The sequence below is a fragment of the Gavia stellata genome, chromosome 29, assembly GCF_030936135.1.
Source record: "Gavia stellata isolate bGavSte3 chromosome 29, bGavSte3.hap2, whole genome shotgun sequence".
In the NCBI taxonomy this organism is placed as follows: domain Eukaryota; kingdom Metazoa; phylum Chordata; class Aves; order Gaviiformes; family Gaviidae; genus Gavia; species Gavia stellata.
In genome coordinates this window covers 4291592-4311050 of record NC_082622.1, presented here as the reverse complement: position 1 = coordinate 4311050, position 19459 = coordinate 4291592, and the positions used below count along the sequence as shown (strand labels likewise).

General features: G+C 67.9%; 4 protein-coding genes across 4 annotated transcripts; 1 reads left to right on the top strand and 3 right to left on the bottom strand.

Annotated features, from left to right (window-relative positions):
• Positions 1 to 3062: 3062 nt before the first annotated feature.
• CNKSR1 (connector enhancer of kinase suppressor of Ras 1) lies at positions 3063 to 10011 on the bottom strand. The gene is made up of 21 exons (XM_059830880.1): positions 9960 to 10011; positions 9419 to 9576; positions 8811 to 9001; positions 8645 to 8729; positions 8369 to 8410; positions 7983 to 8282; positions 7831 to 7890; positions 7336 to 7404; positions 6762 to 6881; positions 6512 to 6597; positions 5881 to 6011; positions 5615 to 5781; positions 5327 to 5357; positions 5051 to 5223; positions 4897 to 4970; positions 4443 to 4514; positions 4289 to 4362; positions 3953 to 4017; positions 3762 to 3876; positions 3347 to 3528; positions 3063 to 3263 (listed from the first exon to the last, which is right to left on the bottom strand). The coding sequence occupies exons 1-21, from the start codon at positions 10009 to 10011 to the stop codon at positions 3063 to 3065; spliced, it is 2448 nt and encodes an 815-aa protein (XP_059686863.1).
• A 3006-nt stretch (positions 10012 to 13017) lies between these two features.
• Positions 13018 to 14447, bottom strand: ZNF593 (zinc finger protein 593). Its single transcript, XM_059830931.1, has 3 exons — positions 14251 to 14447; positions 13666 to 13728; positions 13018 to 13481 (listed from the first exon to the last, which is right to left on the bottom strand). The coding sequence occupies exons 1-3, from the start codon at positions 14445 to 14447 to the stop codon at positions 13340 to 13342; spliced, it is 402 nt and encodes a 133-aa protein (XP_059686914.1). The 3' UTR covers positions 13018 to 13339.
• Positions 14448 to 15263: 816 nt separating this feature from the next.
• C29H1orf232 (chromosome 29 C1orf232 homolog) lies at positions 15264 to 16257 on the top strand. Its single transcript, XM_059830971.1, has 4 exons — positions 15264 to 15350; positions 15457 to 15543; positions 15639 to 15736; positions 15999 to 16257. The coding sequence occupies exons 1-4, from the start codon at positions 15264 to 15266 to the stop codon at positions 16255 to 16257; spliced, it is 531 nt and encodes a 176-aa protein (XP_059686954.1).
• A 467-nt stretch (positions 16258 to 16724) lies between these two features.
• Positions 16725 to 19371, bottom strand: FAM110D (family with sequence similarity 110 member D). The gene is made up of 2 exons (XM_059830883.1): positions 19333 to 19371; positions 16725 to 18228 (listed from the first exon to the last, which is right to left on the bottom strand). Exon 2 carries the CDS (start codon positions 18106 to 18108, stop codon positions 17071 to 17073), a length of 1038 nt encoding a protein of 345 aa, XP_059686866.1. The 5' UTR covers positions 18109 to 18228; positions 19333 to 19371; the 3' UTR covers positions 16725 to 17070.
• Positions 19372 to 19459: the final 88 nt, after the last annotated feature.

Below are 19459 nucleotides of genomic sequence, written 5' to 3'. Positions count from 1 at the left end.
CAGACAGTGAGGAAGTAAAACACTTCTAGCTAGATGTGTTTATGTTTCATTTAGGTATGTTTCAGAAATTCCTGAGTTTAAGGCTCAGTCTCCAGCACTACAGTCAGGCAGTTGTAACAGGGAAATTCAAGTGGGAGCCCTTGAAATAAAACAGCCAAAGCAACCCAAGCATTCCCGCCTCACTCAGCACCACCCTCTCACAAAAACACCCCACACACACCCACAGAGCACCCACACCACCCTACAAACCCCCCACCTTCCAGCAGCGGGCGCGGGGCAGTCCCTGCGGAGGGGGTGGGAAGGGAAGGGGGGGTCAGGGAGAGTGCGGGAGCAGCGCTTTACCCCACGGAGCGGGGAGAGCTTGGCGGGTTCGTGGAGTGATGTGAAGCCGGGGTGGGGGGGGGCGGCCCTTCGCCCCCCAGAAGGGGATAGGGAGGAGAGTGACTTGGGTGGAGGGAAGGGAGAGGGGAAGGCGGTTGACCCCCGGGGGGTGGTGGGGGAACAACCGCCTGGAAGGCGCAGCCCGACCCCGGGGGCCGGTCCCTGACGGGCGGGGGGGGGGGCCGGTCCCTGACGGGCGGGGGGGAGCCAGTCCCTGAGGGGCGGGGGGGGCCGCCGAGCTGCCCGGGCCGAAGGAGGAGGGATGGTGCCACCGAGGGGGGGGTGCTGCCCCACGCCGGAGCCCGCCCCGTGAGGTGTGAGGCCTGAGGCCCGGCGGCGGGACGGCTCCCGGGCGGGCCCGACCCCCTCACCTGGCTCCGCCGCCGCGCTCGCGCTGCCCCCGCGCGCCGCGACCGTTACAGCCACAGGGGAGGGAGGGGGGAGCGGGAGAGGGAAAGGGGCAGGGCCCCGCCCGCCCCTCCCTGCCTCTCAGCCTATCGGGGTCGCCAGCTCCGCCCTCGGCTCTCGCTCATTGGCTCACCGAAACGCTGATCCCCGCCCCGCACCTTCGCGGAGGGAACGACGGCTTCTGGCGGAGGAAATCTGTCCGCAACCGCCACCCGTAGGGCGGGGCCTGACAGAGTGGCACCGGCGCTTCCCCCGCGCCTGCGCAGTGCTGATGGCAACGGGGTTGTGTGCGAGGGCGGGCGGCGGGGCCCGGCCTGTGGCCGTCTGGGGCAGCGGGCCCGGCCCCACCATTGCCCCCGCGGCCCGCACAGGCTCCACCGTCCCCTCAAGGCCCCCCCGGAGCCCCCCAGCCAGCCCGGGCCCCTGGGCTGAGGGGTAAGGCCGGGCAGCCGCCCCCAGCTCGGCCCCCTCACGCCCCTCTGCCCGCTCGGCCGGAAAGGTCAGCGCTGCCCTGGGTGCCGGCAGCAGAGAGGCTGTGGCACTGGGCCCTTCGTTATGCCCGGCCACGTCGGGGACTCTCACGTGTGGTGCGGGGTCACCTTCCCTCCCCGGCTCCACGGGCAGGGCCAGCCCCAGCTGGAGCAGCGGCACTGCCAGCAGCGAGGCCTCGCCGGCGATGGGGACCCTCTCTCTGGTGTGGGGGCTGGCGCTGGCCCCCACGGGCTGGGTGCTGCTGTTGGCGGCCACAGCCACCCCACGGTGGCGGGAGCTGCCCGAGCGGCCCGGCTACCCCCGCGACCTCTCCTTCAGCGATGGCCTCTGGGAGAGCTGCATGGAGGCGCTCGCCCAGCCGGGCCCAGCCTGCCATGCCCTCCCAGAGGACACGGCCCATTGCTGGCCCATGCGGGTGCTGAGAGCAGCCACCGTGGGCTCGCTGCTGCTGGGGGCCCTGGTGTACGCCCTGGCCATGCTGGGGGCACGCTGGTGGGCCCCCCCTGCCACGGCCCAACCTGGTGACCACTGCCGGACTCCTCCTGATGCTGACAGGCGCCATGTACCTGGGTGCCGTTTCCTACATGGCTCATCGGGTGCTGCAGGATTTGACGAGCCCGCAGACCCCCCCCAGCAGACCGCTTCCACCTGGGGACATGTCTCTACCTGGGCTGGAGCGGCGGAGGGGCAGAGGTGCTGGCTGGCATCTGCCTGGCCGCCAGCTTCTGCAGGAAGAGGGGGTTCGTCGGGGGGGCCGGCTGCTGCCCCTTACGAGGTGGATTATTGAGGCGCTGGGACAGACTGGTTCCTGCCACGAGCATCACAGGACGATGGCACTTGCTGTGGGGTGATGGCGACTCCTCAGCCTCTCACCGTGGCTGTCCTGCACCCCTGGATGTCCCTTGGACTCTCACTGGGTGGAAGAGGTGGGTCCATTCCCCATCTTACCTCTTCATCAGTAATTTTTCACATAAAAGCAAGCTGGTGTTGATGCTTTCTTGCCTATTACTTGATTGTGCTTTAATCCTTAGGCAGGGTTTAGCCTCTGCAGCCAAACAGAGGGCCCCATACCCAGCCATAGCACGTCTGTGAGGGGCTGGGGGGCACAGGGAGGAGCAGGACCCCTCTGCCATTTCCAGGCTGACGACATCTCCTTCCTCCCATTGCCCCTTGCAAGCTGCACAAAGCCCCCAGAGCACCCCAGCCCTCCCCAGGAGACCTTCTCTGCTTCATTGCCCTCCCAAGCCTCTCAGCACCATCAGAGCCTGTCCCTGTCCCCCCATGGCCCCCAGGCTGGGCTGGCACAGCCCACAGGGAGAGGAGAGCAGGGCACAGAGGGATGCCACAACCCCTTCAGGATGGTGACACATGGCACGGGTAGGAGCTGGCTGTCACTGCAGGGACATTTCAGCATCAAAAAACCCCACGGCACAATCAGCCTTCGTCGACAGAGTTTTATTTACAGCAGAAGAAACCCTGGCCGGGCTGGCGTGCACAGCGCGGGCACGTTCTTCCAGGAAAAGGCCCCTGTTGCCAATGTGCAGCCGAGGCAAAACGTCCTTGAAAAAAGTAAGACTGTCACTGCAATGTCCCGCCCCAGGGAGGGGGGATGTAGCAGAAGCCGCTTCTCCTGCAGCAAGTCCATTCTGGGGGCTGAGCCTTCAAAAATGTCATGAATCCCCCTGCGCACCCCCCCAGCACGGGCAGAGCACCCGCTTTGCTCCCGCAGCACTGTGATTTTTATCAGCAATGATTTGTGCCAGAGAGGTCCCAACGGGGTATCAGGGTTCGGCCGCCTCTTCGGGGGGGCCATGCTCGGCCCTGAGCCCCCCGGCGGGGTCCTGGCCCTGCCGCCCTGCCCACCACTCCTGCAGCTCCTGGTACAGCTCCTGGTGCTCTTCCTTCCAGTGCGTGAACTTCTCGGAGGTGAGCGCAGTGTCACTGAGCAGCAGCTCCAGGGCCTGCAGCTCCGCCAGCTTCGCCTGCCAAGAGGAGGGACGCATTTTGGGGTGGCAACCCCTGGGCAGGGGGCTTTGGGGGGGTTCAGGGGGCTGCGGGCTCCTACCTTGAGCGTGCTCTGCAGAGCCCGCACTGCGTGCACCTTCTCGTTGATGTGGGGGTTCTTGTTGCGTCGGATGAAGGACTTGCGGCACTGCTCCTGCGTCAGGAACCGCTGCTGCCCGATGAGGGACACCCCTCCCTGCTTCAGGCACCGCATCAGGCACTCGAGATCCTCCCCGGCGGGGTCTGGGTGAGGAAAAGGGGCACTGTAGGATGGGGGCAGCCCCAAATCCCGGCGGTGCTGCCCCTGCACACGACTCTGCCCCGAGAGTATCCCAAGACATGACATGGCTGACACTCGAATACATCCCAACTCGAGTTATCCCCCCTGCACACGCACACAAAAGGGTGGCCCTAACTTCGATTAAAGGGTGCACACGAGGTGACAGGGTGACAGATGTCACTGCCCCAGCACCTACCCATGGGTGAGCCGGACCGGGGGCTGCCCTGGGGGCTGCTGGCTGTGCTGCTGGGCTCGCCACCGGCTGGGAAGAGCTGGACTTTCTCCGGGGCGTTTTGCAGCCTTTTCTTTGGCTGGGGGAGAGACGGGGCGGGAGGTGAGACGAGGATCTCCCATCCCCTCCCCAGGATCTCCCATAGGGCCACTCACCGAGTCGCAGCCGTGCCTGGGGGACTCCTCGTCGGGGTCTTCGGCTTCTGTCTCGCTGTAGCAGTCTGGAGGCCACGGGGGAGGATGGTGGGAGTGGGAAGCCCCGGACTGTCCCCCCAGCCCTCCCCGGGGCTGAGCATCACCCCAGCCCTCCTCTCAGAGAGCATTTCTCACATCTACCCCAAATCATGGGCAAAGCTCCCAGCAGTCCTATGCAGGGGCTGTAGCTCCAGTCGTGCCTGCCCCACCAGGACACCCAGCCCGCAGCTCCCCGTGGGGTCCCCATGTCCCGCAGGGGAACTGACCCCATCTCCCACCCCGGCAAGGGCCCGTTACCTTCCTCCCTGTCTGGGACTGACTGGTGGGCCAGCGTGTACTTCGTTTTGGCTGTTATCAGGTGACTGACCCACCTGAGGAAAGAAAGGACAGACAGACAGACGGAGGGTCATGGCCAGCCTGCTGTGGTGGGACCGGCCAGCGCGTTACTCACATGCTCAAATCAGCCAGTGTTTCTGCGGCGAAAATGAAGGGCTTGTACCTCTGATGGGAGAGCTGGAACACGCTGGAAGAGGACAAGCCTTTGCTGCTGGGGCTACCCAGCACCAGAGCCAGCCCCGAGCCCCTGTCCAGCCACAGCCCCCCCGTCCCGACCCAGCCCAGGGGTTTGGGCTTTTCCCTGCCATCGGAGATGCTCCAGTCCTCAGCCCCGGCCCAGATAACACCAACAGCACAATGCACATCTTGCTCAAAGCGTGGGCTCCCGTACTGCAAGACGAGAGGTCCTGCCAGCACTGCAGGGACCCCACCAGCCCCCTGGGGACCCCACCATCACCGCAGGGACATGCAGGTGGTACCCAGCAGGGCTTATCGCCACGCGCCCGTGGGACAACATCCTCCCCTCCACTGCCAGCTGGGAGGTCTATGGCGAGACGGACCCCACTCACTATTTCTTCTTCTGCTCCCTCGTGCTCTCCAGGTCATAGGTGGCCACGTTGATGAGACCTGCAGCCTTCTCATCCTGCAAGGGAGACAGCCACGTTCACCGCCCGCCTCGGCTGCCCTGGCTGGGGATTGAGGACACCCAGCATCCCCACTCACGTTGGGGTGGTGGTACCAGTAGAGCGTGTGGCCCTTCAGCACAAACCAGCACCGCTTCCACTTCTGGGCCATGAAGCCCACGTGGTCCTTCTTCTTCAGGAGCCAGCCATCGCAGTCCACCCGGCCCAGGTCCCGGCACGAGACCCGCCGGCGGCTCAGCCTGGTCGCCACTCCTGCCAGCCACAGCATTGGGGGGGTGTCAGGAGCAGGGAAAGGGAGAGCAGGGGGGAGAGCCCCCAGTCCCATTTGTCCCAGCCCCGGCAGGGTCCCACTCACCTTTTGGTCTATGTCCCGTCTGGGGGCTGCCCTGGATGGGGAGACAGAGGTGAGCGGTTAGGGACGATGCAGCGGGGAAAGGGCACCGCAGCGTTAGCCAAGCCCCCCCCAGGCAGCACCCACAGCCCCGTAGGGACCCCCAACTCGCACACCCCACAGCAGCTTGAAGGGGAACCCACCCCAGGGACAGGCATTTTGCCTCCCAGCTCAGGCGGGACATGAATCCCCCAGTGACGTCTCCCCCAGCATCCCGCCGAGGCTCAGTGCTCTTCTTCCACCAGCTCTCACCTCCCCAGGGAGCTGGCTGGGCTCTGTGCCCCCAGCCCCTGTGGCGGGGGCTGCCGTGGGGCTGAGCTCCGCAGTGCAGGGTCTGGCAGCAGCAAGGGTGCCTGGGGAGCACGGGGTGCCCGGCGGGGTGCCCAGCGAGGTGCCACTCTCCCACGCTGCCTCCTCCTCTGCAGCAGCTGCAAACAGCAAGCAGGGCTGCAGGCTCCTGTCTGGGGGGGGGGAAACCACTCCGTCCCCAGAAGCCCTCTCCGCTCCCCTCCTACCACGGCTGGGCAGCCCTGGCAGCGGCCCCACGGGCACCCCGGGCAGCCTCGAGTGCTGCTCGTCCTCTCCGTCCTCTTCGTCAGTGACGGGGTCCGGCACCGAGTCTGGTCCTGAGTCCAAGTCGGCAGCAGCGCTGGGAGAAAAAAGGGATCCCTGAGCCCCAAACCCCCTCGACCACCACGGGGGTCCTGCTATGGGGCTCCGGCTGGCCCCACGCTTGCTGGGGGCACCCACGGTTCTCCCTGCCCGAGGAGGAGCGGGGCTGGAGGCGACGTGGCGGCAGTGGCTCGGCACTGGCTCCACTGGCCTCCACGCTCCCCAGGAGGGTCGGAGCCCAGCCCGACAGCTCCTGCCCGGCTCGCCCGCAGTGCCGCCGGCTCCGCGCACGCCTTTCCATTCCGGGAGAGGAGAAGGGTCATGTCTAAATATAGTTTCAACCCCATTAAAACGTTACCAAGTGAATGAATTACAAACACAACCACTCTTTTTCGTTCCTTAAGACTACTGGCAGCTTCCCGCGCCGCTTGCAGGCCGCTGCCAGCACTTATCCCCCCAGAAAAAGCTGGGAAGGGGCCTTGGGTGCACCGTGCTGGCCGGGCAGGGGGTGTCGGGGTGTCAGGGGACGGGGCTTACCTGGAGGTCAGAGACACGGGGCTGTCCGGGCACTCGCCGCTCCCGGTGCCAGGGGCATCCGCAGCATCTGAAAACGCTCCTGGGAGCTGCGGATGGAGCGTCAGGGCCAGCCCATGTCCCACCATGGTCCCCCAGAGCTTTAGGGACCACCAACGTGATGGGAGATGCCTGGCTCCGAGCATCCCTGCCTGGTTCCCAGCACAGTCCAGTGCAGCACTGGGGCTGTACTGGGAGCACTGGGATCACTCACCTGCTGCTTGGGAGAGGGGGGCGAGCCGGGCAGGTCAAGGGGGATCTTCTTCAGCACCAGCGTCACCCCGCTCGCCTTCTCCAGCAGCTTCTTCACCAGGTTGACGCGTGTCCAACCCACCTGCACACACACTGGTGAGCCGTGGCCCCGGCCTCACGCTGCCCCACAGCCTCATGCTGCCCCACGGCCTCCTGGCCCCGGCCCCGCTCCCAGCCCCACGGCTCCCACATCCTGCAAACCCTTCCTGGCTGCAGCTCCGGTGTCCCCCACATCCTCCCCGGCCACAGCTCCCACGTCCCCCAAATCCTCCTCTGCAGCGGCTCCCGCATCCCCCAACCCCCCCGGCAGCGGCCCCTGTCCCACCCAGACCTTTCCCAGCCACAGCTCCTGCATTCTGCAGATCACAGCTCCCGTGTCCCCCCAAATCCTCCCAGCTGGAGGTCCCATGTCCCCCTAGATCCCCCCACCCACAGCCCCTGTGTTCCCCCAAATCCTCCCAGCCCTGCAGCCCCCCATCCCTGACTTCGCTGCCTAAACCAGCACCACCCTCCAGCCCCCGTCCTCCCCGACTCACCACGACCTGCTCATTGACCTGCACGATCTCGTCTCCGGGCAGGATGCGGCCCCCATGGGTGGCCAGGGCCTGGGGCAGAGGCAGGGTGGGAGCAGGGTGCCCGGTCCTGGGTGCTTGCCCCCGCCCCCCAGCTAACCCGCACTCAGGAGCTCTCCCAGCTGGGGAGAACCCGGGGGTTAACCATTAACCCGCAGCCTGACCTTGCACAGCACCAGCCCCAGCGGCTGGTGGGAGCGGGGTGCGGAGTGGGGCTCCCACCATGGCCCAGACTGTGCTCACTCATGAGATGAGTTGCACAGTCTCAGCTGCAGGCAGCCACCCCAAGCTGTGGGTTGGAGGGGGCAGATTAGGGCCCTAAGAGGCTCGCAGGATCTGGCCAGATGTGTGGCAGCTGGGATGGGTGGCATTCCTCCACGGCAGGCACTAAAAGGGGGTGACTGAGGGACAGGGTGGCACGGCGGGGTGACAGACTGAGAGGCGCAGCCCCTCACTCACCTCCGAGGTGGTGGCAGACACAAAGTGCAGGCAGGAGCTGGTGGAGGTGATCTCAAGGCCCTGGGGGGGGACAGGAGGGAGGCATGAGCGGGGTGCAGGGGGTGCCGGGGTGTCCCAAGGCAGTGGGGGGCACCGGGGTGGTGGGGACTCACCAGCGGGGCAGTGGGGAGTGGTGGGGCATTCCCCAGCGAGACAGAGGGCAGTGTTGGAGTGTCAGGGGACGTCAGGGGGCTTCCCCACAGGCTGGCGGGCAGCATTGGGGTGTCTGGAGATATTGGGGGGCTCCCCCCCAGGCCAAGGGGCAGCGTCGGTGGGTCAGGGGACATTGGGGGGCTGCCCCGCAGGCCGGGGGGCAGCGCCAGCCCCACGCGCTGCAGCACAGCCCTGCGGTCCAGCAGCGCCGGGGGGCTGCAGCCCACGATGCTCTCACAGATGCCCACGATGTGCTGGCACTGGGGGTGACAGCGGGGGGCTGAGGGGGGGCCCTGGCAGCACTGGCATCCCCGTGCCCGCTACCCGCTCCTCACCCAGCACTTACAATCCACAGGATCCGACTGTCCCTCTTGGCCGCGGGACAGTCCTGGGGGAACAAGACATGGGGCTGAGTAGGACAGGGTGGCTCAGCCCCCCTCCAGCCCAGCTGGGGGGGGTCCTGTGGGGAACCCCCCCGGTACCACATCCCCCCTCACCCCTGCTCTCCCCCTGGCTCCAGCGGGCAGAGCTTTGGGGGACAGGAGAGCGGGCGGCTGGCTCCCCACTAACACTGTGCCCATCACCGTGGCCTCGGGGCAGCGCGGCCGCCCTGGGCACCCACCGCCTGCAGCGTCTCTGCCAGCTGGGTGCAGAGCAGGACGATGTCCCGACTGGCCGAAAAGTCATTGAGGGTGGAGAAGAGGTACCTGGGGAGGGGGACGACAGAGAGCTCAGCCGCAGGTGTGGGGGACACCCAGCACCCACCGGTGCCTTCACCCGCCCCGGACCTGTTGAGCCAAGAGAAAAGCTCCTTGGCGGCCCCGACCAGATCGACGACGCAGGCCAGGAGGGCGAGAGGGGGCGGCCGGGGGGCAGCACCCGCCGGCGGCCCCCCCAGCACCAGGCTCTGGGTGCCCTGTGCCAGCTCCCGCAGCCTCTCCGTCAGCGTCCGCAGGCTGGTGCTTGCCAGTCCCGCGTCCTGGGGGGGGACATGGACACAGGGGGATGGCGGGGCAGTGGGGGTCTCTGGGGTGCCCCCATGTCCCCATCCTCACCCAACCCAGGGTGCCCCTGAATCCCACCTCCACCCAGCTCAGGGTGCTCCAGCATCCCCCCTCCACCCAGACCAGGGTGCCCCCAGGTCCCCCACCTCCACCCGGTGCAGGGTGCCTCCATGTCCCCCCCCTCCACCCAGCCCAGGGTGCCCCTGCATCCCCCCCCTTCCAGCCAAAGGTTACCCCATGTCCCCCTCTCCACCCAGCCCAGGGTGCCCCTGCATCCCCCCCCTTCCAGCCAAAGGTTACCCCATGTCCCCCTCTCCACCCAGCCCAGGGTGCACCCACATCCCCCCTTCCGCCACGGGAGCCCCGCAGCACCCATGGGTGCCAGCACTCACCAGGGCGCGGAGCTGCTCCACGGCCTCCAGCAGCAGCTCCTGGTGCCCCAGGCGCCACACGCCCAGCGCCTCCAGGGTCCCCACCGACAGCCCCAGCAGGTCGGGCCCCGCCAGCCCCCAGCCCTCGAAGGGGTACCCCTGCACCGCCGCGTCCAGCCCTGCCCACAGCCCTGCTCTAGAGCCAGCCGGACACTGGCGGGGGGGGCCCAGCACCCCCCTCGCCAGTGTCCCCGCTGGCCCCTGGCCGGGTGACCCCAGGGTGTGACGCCTGGCTGCCGGGAGGGCCATGTCCATGTAGTGAGTTTGCCCAGTCTCAGCCCAGATGGTGGGGATGGTCAGACCCCCACTCACCACCAGCCAGATCCAGGACTGACCCCCTCCCAGGGACAAGGGGTGAGGGACGGGAAAGGGCTGCCACACCAGGCCACCCACATGTCCCCAAGCTGGGGACAACCCACCCCAGACCCCAACCCCAAGGCCAGCATCTGGGTGTCCCCCACGGCCTGGGTTGGGGGGCAGCCGGGGCGCGGCAGGGACTCACCTCGGAGCCAGGCGGCCACCCGCGCAGGGCCCCAGGCACCCACGGGCTCCATGGCGGCCAGGCCGGAACCGGCGGCAGGAGCGGCTGCTCACCTGCGCCAGGGACGGGCGGCCCCATTGGCGCACCCGCGTGCCGCTCACCGCGGCCTCCTGCCACACCCGGAGCCACCCGCCCAGTACGACCCCGCAGGGCAAGGCCCCACGACGCACCCCAGTGAGTCACGGGCCGGACGGTGACGCACGGCTGCCGAAACCCCCCCGAGGAAACAGCACCCACCCAAGGAGCACTCCCCCCCCCAGCCTCAGTCTCCCCTCAGCTGGGAGATGGGGCGTCCCTCTCCCACCAGTGCACACAGCGAGGGCTGAGTCCCAGCAGAACTCATGACACTAGTGGGTGTCCCCCCCCAGCGAGGGCTGAGTCCCAGCAGAACTCATGACACTAGTGGGTGCCCCCCAGCAGCCAGATGCCCCATGGGCACAAGGTTTGACCCCACAGAGCCCTGGGAAAGCCTGGGGGGAACCCCTGCTCAACCCCCTCCCCACCGCCTGGGGAATTTAGGGGGTCACCCTCCCCCAAGGCACAATTCTCACACCTTCCTTTGCAGGTGGGGAAACTGAGGCAGGGGGCAGCCCCTCTGCAGGCCTGTATGTGGGCTGCCCCCTTGCTGAGCCCAGCTCTCCTGCCCCCCCAAATCTGCCCTGGGCTGGCGCTGGGCCCCCCCGCCAGCGCCTCGGCGCCCATCTCACCCCGCCCCGGCGTGTGCGCTTGGGGGAGCAGCGGGCGCTGATCGCGGCTGACAGCTGCTCAGCGCTCTCCGGGTGCGTGCCGCCCTTTCCGAGGGGTTGGCGGGGCCGGCAGGCGGGCAACAGCCGCAGACCCCCCTCGCGGTGGCTGGGGTGGGGGTCCCAGGGTTGGGGGGGGGGCCCAGCCCCATTGCTGCTGCTGACCCACAGGGCCTGATCCTGCTGCTCCCCGCTGCGCCATGATCATCCGCCCCAGACGCTTAACCCCGGGGTACTTCCGTCTGCTCCAGGTAAGGGGTGAGCAGGGTTGGGGGGAGCCCGCGGGGACCCCCGGGAGCCTGCCCGTGCTGCCCATCAGGCCTGCGGGCCGCGGAAGCCGTGCCCGGCCGTATCCCGGCTCCAGGTTAGCAGCGAGGGTGCTGCTGGTGGGGCCCCAAAAGCACCCCTGGATGCCCCAGGGGGGTGAAGCCCCAAAAGCACCCCTGGATGCCCCAGGGGGGGCCACAAAGCTGCCCCCATCGCCCTTACATCCCAGCCGGGTGCAACGGGGGCGTTCAGGGCACGGCCTCAGGTCCCCTGTCCCCGGGGGGTTTGGGGCGCAGGGTCTCGCAGCGCTCCCCTCCCCTCTCCTCTCTCCCCCCACAGATGCAGCTGGCGGCAGGGCGGGGGGCTGAGCCGGGGGGGCGGCTGCTGACCCCCCTGGCACTGCTGCTGGCAGCCGCCGGGCTCTGCCTCTCCTTCTACAGCGCCCGGAGGATGGCTGGCCCTGCCAAGGCCCCCCCAGAGCCCTGAGGAGGGGGCCAGTGGGGCCGCAGGGATGGTCCCCAGAGGGGTGCCGGGTCCCCCTCTGCCCACCGGCCCCCGCTTGAGCTGAGCTGGCGGCTGTGGCAACTTTCCAGCCGATCTGCGCCACATCCAGCCCTTCCCTCCATGCCTGGGCGGTGCGATGCCCCGGGGCTGCAGGACACGCGCCTCTGTCCCCCTGTCTGTCCCCGCTTTTGGGAGCTGGTTCATCAAGCGGGATGAAGAACGGAGAAGCCAACTCCTGGCTCCGGAACTGCCGGCCGACCCCCTGACCGAGCCACCGGCATCCAGCCACAGCAAGACCAGAGGCTGAATGGACAGACAGACGGATGGTGGAGCCAGGTGCTGCATCCATCTCCATCTCCCCCCACCCCAAGCAGAGGGACCCCGGGGGGCCCCTTGCACCCCGCTGGTGGCCCTGCAGCCCCCCCCCAGTCCCCGCGGTGACGCGCTGCAGCCAGCCCAGCCCCGCAGAAAGGAGGTCAGCCCCGAACGCTGTTAGGTAACATGGCGGGGAGCGCTGGGACCAGACCCTGCAACAACAGCGAGGGGGGAAGAGATGGGGCCACGGGGTCAGCGATGTGTGCCCCCCAGACAGGCGCATCCCGCTGGGATGGGGTCTACAACCTTCCCGGCCCCCCTTACATCCACTGAACCCTCGCAAAGCTGCGGCGCAGAGCTAGTGAGATGCTAACAGCTAGATTTAGTCGCTTCCATCTCCCCAGGGCCAGGGGGGACGGACAAATCCGGGCAGGCTGCATGGAAATAAACCCTTTCCTGCCGAGCACAGCTGCCTTGTCGCACTGCCTTTCTGCTGCGCCAGCCCAGCGCCCTGTCCCCCGGCTCGGCAAGAGGGATGAACCTCCAGCCTGAGGGTTTTGCTGCCAGGGCTGCATCTGCGAGACCCTCTCTGCAGGAATTTGCAGCAGCGGGTGGTGGCTTTGTCACACAAAGTCCCCCGAGAGCCGGGCAGGCGGAGGAAGGGTCACCGGCGGGATCACAGCAGCATCAGGCTGGTGGACACGAGGTGGGGAGGCTGATCGCACCACACACACAGCCCCAGCCCTCTAGGAAGATGAAATCACGTGCAGGCATTGGGTTTTAGGGGACAGCAGCCTAAAAGTGTCCCTGCCACTCCCCCCACAAGGCCCATACGGGCAGGGCCAGCACCACAATGAGCTGCTCGCTACAGACCCAACTGCTTGATGAAGAGTTCATTCACTCACATGCTTCCCCCTAAAAAGCAGCCTCGTATCTGCTACCAGTAGGCTGGGATCCCTCTGCCAGGAGGGCAAAGCAGAAGGAGCTTTACCACCCTGCCAGGGCAGGAGCACCGGGACGAGGCTGTTCCTCCGGGCTGGCACAGATGCTGGAAATACTTCCCTTGGAGCGCTCGGGAAGAACACAACACCAAGACGTTGCCCTCCACCCCAAGGGGCGGCTGCTGCCCTCCAGCCAGGGCCGGGGTCACACTCACAGAGAGCTCCCAACACTGCCAGGCTGTTGGTTGACATATTTTAATGGGTGACTCATCGGCGTCAACCTCTGACCCAAGCAGAGAGGCCTAAAACCGCTCTAAAAGCAAAAGAGATGAGTGTACAGTCACGCCAGCGCTTAGGGAACAAGAGGCTTGCCCCTTCCCTGAGAAGGAGGCCACACAGCGAGGGCACCCGGGGTCTCGCTGGCTCCTTCTCCCCATTAGTGCTCCGGCGAGGAGGGCTGCCGGGAGGAGCGGTGCGTTTGCCTGCTGGCAGGCTGCGCTGGGGCACGTTTTTCTCACAAAGCCAAGGACAAAGACGCCCTTACGGAGCCGCTCGGCCCCTCAGTCCACGCTCAGCTGGATGCCTCCATCTCGATGACTTCCTCGAGCGGCTGAGTCTGCACTTCCACCTTTTTTGGGGGGATGTAGGAGCCCATCCCAGCGGCACGCTCTGCCTCCTCCTGAGTGTACGGTGCCTCCCGCAGCTGCTTCAGCCTGCGGGGAAGGCAGAGAGGAGGGCTGGAGCCTTCCACCCCACCTCCTCAAAACAAGACAGACCCGGAACCGACACCGCCACCCACTTCACCCCGAAGAAGTCGGGGCAGGGGGCCACGGCCTGCGCCGGGGCAGGGCACGGACCCACGGGGCGGCTCAGGGCCCCGCTCAGGCCCCTTCTTACCTCTTCTTGTGCACCTTGGACCTGAAGTGCTCCTTCATGCTGGTCAGGTCCACAAAGTAGCGCCTGAGGGGGATAAGAGGGTGGGGGTCAGGGCGCCCTGAGATGGGAGCAGGGCTGGGGAGAGCCCTACCGAGGGGCCAGGGTCCCCCCACACCCCTGGGACCAGTCCCCCATGGGCCAGGGTCCCCCCCGAGACCAGAACAAGCTCCCCCCAAGGGCCAGGGTCCCCCCCGAGACCAGAACAAGCTCCCCCCAAGGGCCAGGGTCCCCCCAAGGGCCAGGGTCCCCCCAAGGGCCAGGGTCCCTCCTGAGATCAAGATCCCCCCCAGGACTCAGAGCCCCCCTCCCCAAGGACCACCCCCAGGACCCGGACAACCCCCTCCCAGGGACCCCCCCCGGACCAGGGCAACCCCCCCCCCCCCCCCCGCGCAGGGCCCAGGCAGCCCCCAGCACCAGGGCAAGCCCCGCCAAGGGTCAGAGCCCTCCCTCCCCAGCCCCACCGCGGCCCGGGCCCCCCGGGACCCCCCGCGCCCGGTGCGGTCCCCCCCCCCCCCGGGCCTGTCGGGCCCCCCCCGGCCCACGCACGCGCAGTGCAGGCAGTAGAACTGGGCGCAGCCCGGCAGGTCGGGGTCGGGCTCTTGCCGCAGCAGCCGAGCGGCGTTCTCGGGCTTCAGGTCCCCGTGGATCTCGTCCAGGTCGCGGCGGCGCCGCTTCGTCTTCAACTGCCGGGCCAGCGAGTGCGCCCGGTGGGCGCCGGTGCGGCGGCCGTTACGCGGCGACATGGCGGCAGCACGCCGGGCCCGTGCTCTGCAGTGCGCAGGCGCGGGTGGCTGCGGGCCACGCCCCACACCGGTGGACCCCGCCCACGAAGCGGCAGACTCCGCCCATGAGACGGCGGCCCCTATCCTGCGTCTGCAGGCCACGCCCACGAGGCGGGAGACCACGCCCTTGAGCTAATAGATCACGCCCATGTAGGGGCTGGCCACGCCCCCAGGCTCAGCCCCATACCTCTGCCCCACGGCTGTGCCCGGTCCCGCGCCGCCCTGGGCCGGTGAATGGCCCCGGGGGACAGCCGCGACCCCAAGGGCCCGCAGCACCCGGTGGCGGCCGTCCCCAGGCTGTCCCTGCAGTGGGGCACAGGGCCTGGCCTGGGGCCAGGGGGTGAGCGGGACCCGTGCTGCCCCGGTCACTGCTGTGATGAGCTGGGGAGGGCTCAGCACACCGTGTCCCGGCACTGATCGTGTTTCCGCCACCCTGGGTGATCAATTATAGATGGGGACCCATGGCGGGGGCAGCGCCGAGCCCCAGCGCCTGCTCCGCACTGTGGGCTTGGGGTGGCCCCAGCCCTGGGGGTCCCCTGTGGACAAGGCCACTGGGACGGGGAGGGTGAGGGGGGGCGTTTGGGGGTGACCAGAGCAGCTGCCCCCGCGCTGCCCCCGGCTCAGGCCGGGCTCAGGTTCCCCTTTGTGCATTGGAAGTGGCCCCTGAAACTTTAATGAAGCCACCGGATCGCCGGGGTGGCGCGGGGGGGCCCAGCCCCGCACCCCTCCCGCTCCCCGCGGCACCCACCGGCTCCCGGCCCCGCTGAGCCCCTCACCATGACCCAGGGCTTCTGGCGGCTCTACAAGGCCAAAGTGCTGCAGACCCTGGGGGGGGCACGGCCAGATGGGCCGCTGCAGGAGGAGGTAGAGTGGGGGGGTCACCACCAAGCCTGGGTCCCTTCGGAGCAGGGTGACCTCCCTGTCCTCCCCCTGCCTGCACCCCTGCCCTCACGTGGGGGCTTCGTTGCAGGGAGACCCCCCCGAGCTGATGGAGACGGCTGAGCCCCCCACACTGATGGAGGAGGGACCCAGCCCTGTGTCCCAGCTGGCGAGGAAGGTGAGGAGGGGGCTGGGGGAAGCTGGGGGGGTCGGGGGGGGGGTGCTGCTGGGACCTGGAGGTCCCCAGTGAGCCCAGTGCTGCCTCCCCCGCAGGTGCAGGGGGTGGGTGCCCGGGGCTGGCGGACGCTTTCATCCCTCTTCACCCGTGAGGACGAGCACCAGCTGCTCAGCCCGGAGCCCTGCGCAGACCAGTAAGTTGCAGCTCGGTGGGGGGTACCCCAGAGCCTGGTTCCAGCCCCCCCCGGGAGCTGCTGAGCCCCCACATCCCCCCCCATCCCATCACCAGCATCCCCCTCCCCTGCCTACACCTGTGGGGCTGGGCTGGGGAGCAGCAGGAGGAGAGCTGGCATGGAGGGGAGATGTGGTGGGGCTTGGGGGTCCCAGTCCTGGCCACTGTGGGACCCAGTGAGAAGGGTCCCCATACCGACGACCCCGTCCCCACTCTCTCCCCAGCCCACTGGCTGCCTCGCCGCCCGAGCCACCCCACTCCGAGAAAGCACCCGGCTTTTGGGATCTCTTTGCTACCAAGTGGCAGCAGACATCGGCGCTGGACAAGGGGGTGCCCCCCCCAGAGCCGGACGAGACCCCCGGGGAGCCGCTGGGTGACGATGGCAGCGACCTGCGGGAGCCGGAGGAAGGGGCCTTCCGCTGGGGCTTCCTGGCCAGCAAACTGGCCGAAATGCGGAATAAAAATGCCCCCAAGGGCAACTAGAGGAGGAGGCACCGGCTGGACTCCCCAGCAGCGTGAGCGGCCTCCCCACCCCTGGCTGGCAGCCCCCTGCCCCGCACCGGGTGGCTCCGCGGTGGGTTTTGGTGACATGTCCGCACTAAAGACCCCGAGGTGCCCCTTTTCCCCAAGCCCTGCCTGGTGCTTTCTTCGCCCTCGCCCCCCCGCCCGGCAGCCCTGTTGCCCCTGGGGGGCAACCGTGGGGATGGGGAGCTGCCACCCCCAGCCTCAAAGCATTCCCCGCCGCCCTGGGCTCTGCCCACACAAACCACACACACCACCAGGCTAGAAAAAAAAAAACCAACAGGTTTATTGAGCGCTGCTCCGGCCTCAGCAGCCCTGTTTTCAGGGAGGAGGGAGCTGCGGGTGGGCACTGCCCACGGTGGGGGGCTCAGGCGCTGCCCACCCCCCCCAGCCTGAAGCCGGTGCAGGACATGAGTCGCCAAGGGGGCTGCAGCCCTGTCCCACCACCCTGGGCTGGAGACAGGGAGGATCGAGAAGAGGGGCTGCAATGGGGGGGACAGAAGCCTGCTAGACCCCGGGACCAGGGACTCACCCTAGGGTGACCCTTCCCTGCCTGCCCCTCAGGTGCCCCCACTGCCCTCAGCCCCGGGTCCAGGGTAGACCTGGTGGCTCGGGGGGGGGTAGACCTGGTGGCCCTCCCAGCCAGCAGCAGCTCCATGGTGCTGGGACCAGGGATGCCACCAGTCCATTGGCCACATCCAGGGAAGGCAAGAGGCCACGTTCAGCCACCGGGACCCACAGGGGTGTCCTTGTCCCCAGCCGGGCTGCTTCCGCTCAGACAGTGGACTCCTTGGCGGCCGCCCAGGCTCTCTGGCAGCCATAGAGCCACTTGATGACGCGGGCGTTGCGCTCCACCACCGAGATGGCAGAGCCCAGCCGGGTGTCTGGTTCCTCCTCGGCTGGTCCCGTGTCCCCCTCGCTGCCCTCCGAGGCCTGCCCAGGTTCCGACTCACAGGATCCAGGTAGCTGAGCCGAGGCATTGTCCCAGCCCGCCGGCCCGAACCGCTCCCGCCCCAGCAGCTCCACCAGCGCCCGGTCCAGCCCGCAGTAGTTGAAGAACTGCTCCTGCTCCGAGAGCGGCAGGGAGACGCGCAGAGCCAGCGCCTGCTTGCTGGGGGGCTGGGGGGGCTGTGCCACCGGGCTGCTGGGCAGAGGGAAGATGCCACCACTGCCACTGCCGCTGCTGGCACCCAGCATCCTCACGTCCTCCTTCTCTGCAGGGACCCACAGCATGGGGGTCTCGGGGCTCTGGGGGGCTGGTGACACCTTGCCCAGCCCCCTGGCTGGGGGGGAGCTGGGGGGCTTGTCTCTCAGGGGTCCCTGGAAGAGGCGTCGCACCAGCCCGGAGCCCTTGGTGTTCTCCTTGTCTGCCCCCACGCAGTCCCGTTTCTGCCGGTAGATGATGAGTGAGTCGGGTCTCAGCAGGCGCCTGCTGCCAGCCCGGCGCAACATGGGGGACTGGGGGCACGGCAGCTTCCGGGGGCCCTCCCGGCCCAGCTCTGAGCCCTGACACAATTCATTACACTGCTGGCGGGTGAGGAAGCGCCGGCTGCGGGGGGAGAGCCGGGGTGAGCAGCCCCGGAGTGCAGGCTCCTGCCGGCTGTTGATGACCTGCTGGGATTTGACATATTTAGCTTTGTCGGCCTCCAACCGCTCCACAGCGCTGGGCACCCGGCCCCCACCACCGCTCCCCGGCTCCCGTGGGCATTCGGGGCTGCGGTTCAGCCAGGCCAGGGGGGAGCCGCGGCTGGGGGCCACGAGGCGCAGGTTGCTGGAGGCACAGACGCTGAGAGGGCTGCCAAGGGGCACCATCACCCCCCAGCCCTGACAAAGCCCCCCTAGTCGCTCTGCTCCTCCCTGGGTGGCTGCGGGGGGGTCCGGTGCTGCGGCCGGGGAGGCTCCCAAAGCTTCGGTCGGCTCCCGAATTCGGCCCTGGGAGGAGAGAGGAGAGCCGGGGTTAGCACCGAGGACGCAGCAGTGGCAGGAGGAGGATGGGGGGGCGAAGCGGAGCTGGGGGTCCCCTCAACCCCACACATGGCAGGGCAGCGCTGCCCTGGGACAAGCAGGCAGGCAGCGAGCCCTGCCAGCCCAGGCAGGAACAATCCGCCGGCAGGAAGAGAGAAGCGCCGAGCATCCGCCAGCTTCACCGGCATCCCAGGAGCAGCTTCCAACAGGAAAAAATACCGGAGCCAGCTGCCTTATCTTCCCGAGCACAGAGACAGCAGAACAAAGCCTGTGAGCAGGAGAGCTGGCGAGCTGCCCCGGCCGGGCCCGTGCATGATGGCAGCGGGGCAGGGGCTGTGGGATGGTTTGGGGTCTCTGTGCTGTGCTCCCCACAGCCAGGCTGAGCTCAGCTGCCTGGGAGGGAAGGCACCTCTCCTGCTCAATGCATGGAGCAAAGGGGCTTTTATTAGCCCTGGGGTGCAATGGCTCTTGCTCGGCTGAGCATCCATGTGGGACAGGGGCCGTGAATCCGGCGGTGGAGGTGGGTGCCGGGGTGGGGGGTCTGGAGCCTGACCTGGGAGCTTTAAATGCCCAAAGCAGATGCTTTTGCTGAGCAGAAGGGGCCCAAATGGCCATGAAGAGCCGCCCCATCGCCATCAGCTGACTCAGCCCCACAGCTTCCCTGGGTGACGGTGGGGACATGGGGCCAGGCAGAGCAGGGCTCGATAGAGAGCAAACAGCATGGGAGCCCTCTGCCCTCGCACCTCCACACACACACAGCCCACGGGCTCCAACACCACACCCAGCCCTGGTGTTCAGATGGGGAAACTGAGGCACGCGGTTTGTCTGGTCCTGTGTTCCCAAGGGATGAGTTCCCCAGCCTCCCCCGCTGCGGGGCAGAGCTTCATGGCAGTTCAAGGGAAGGTGGCCCCGGCACGCCGTTCCATCTCCCACTGGCTTTACCCTGGCAGAGCCAGCGTGCCCGGGATGCGACTGCCCACGCCAGTGCGCCTGCACACTCCCCAGCCCAGCCCCGCTGCCAGGATCCGCGCCCAGCCACTGGGCTCGGTGGGGCAGGATGCTCTTGCTCACCTGAGCCCACGCAGGGATGGGATGCAGGGATGGGATGCAGGGATGCTCTGGTCTCACTCAGCTCCTGCCCCTCTGGCTGCCGACAGCAAACTGAGCCCAGAGTCTGCAGGAGCCTCATATAGAGGGT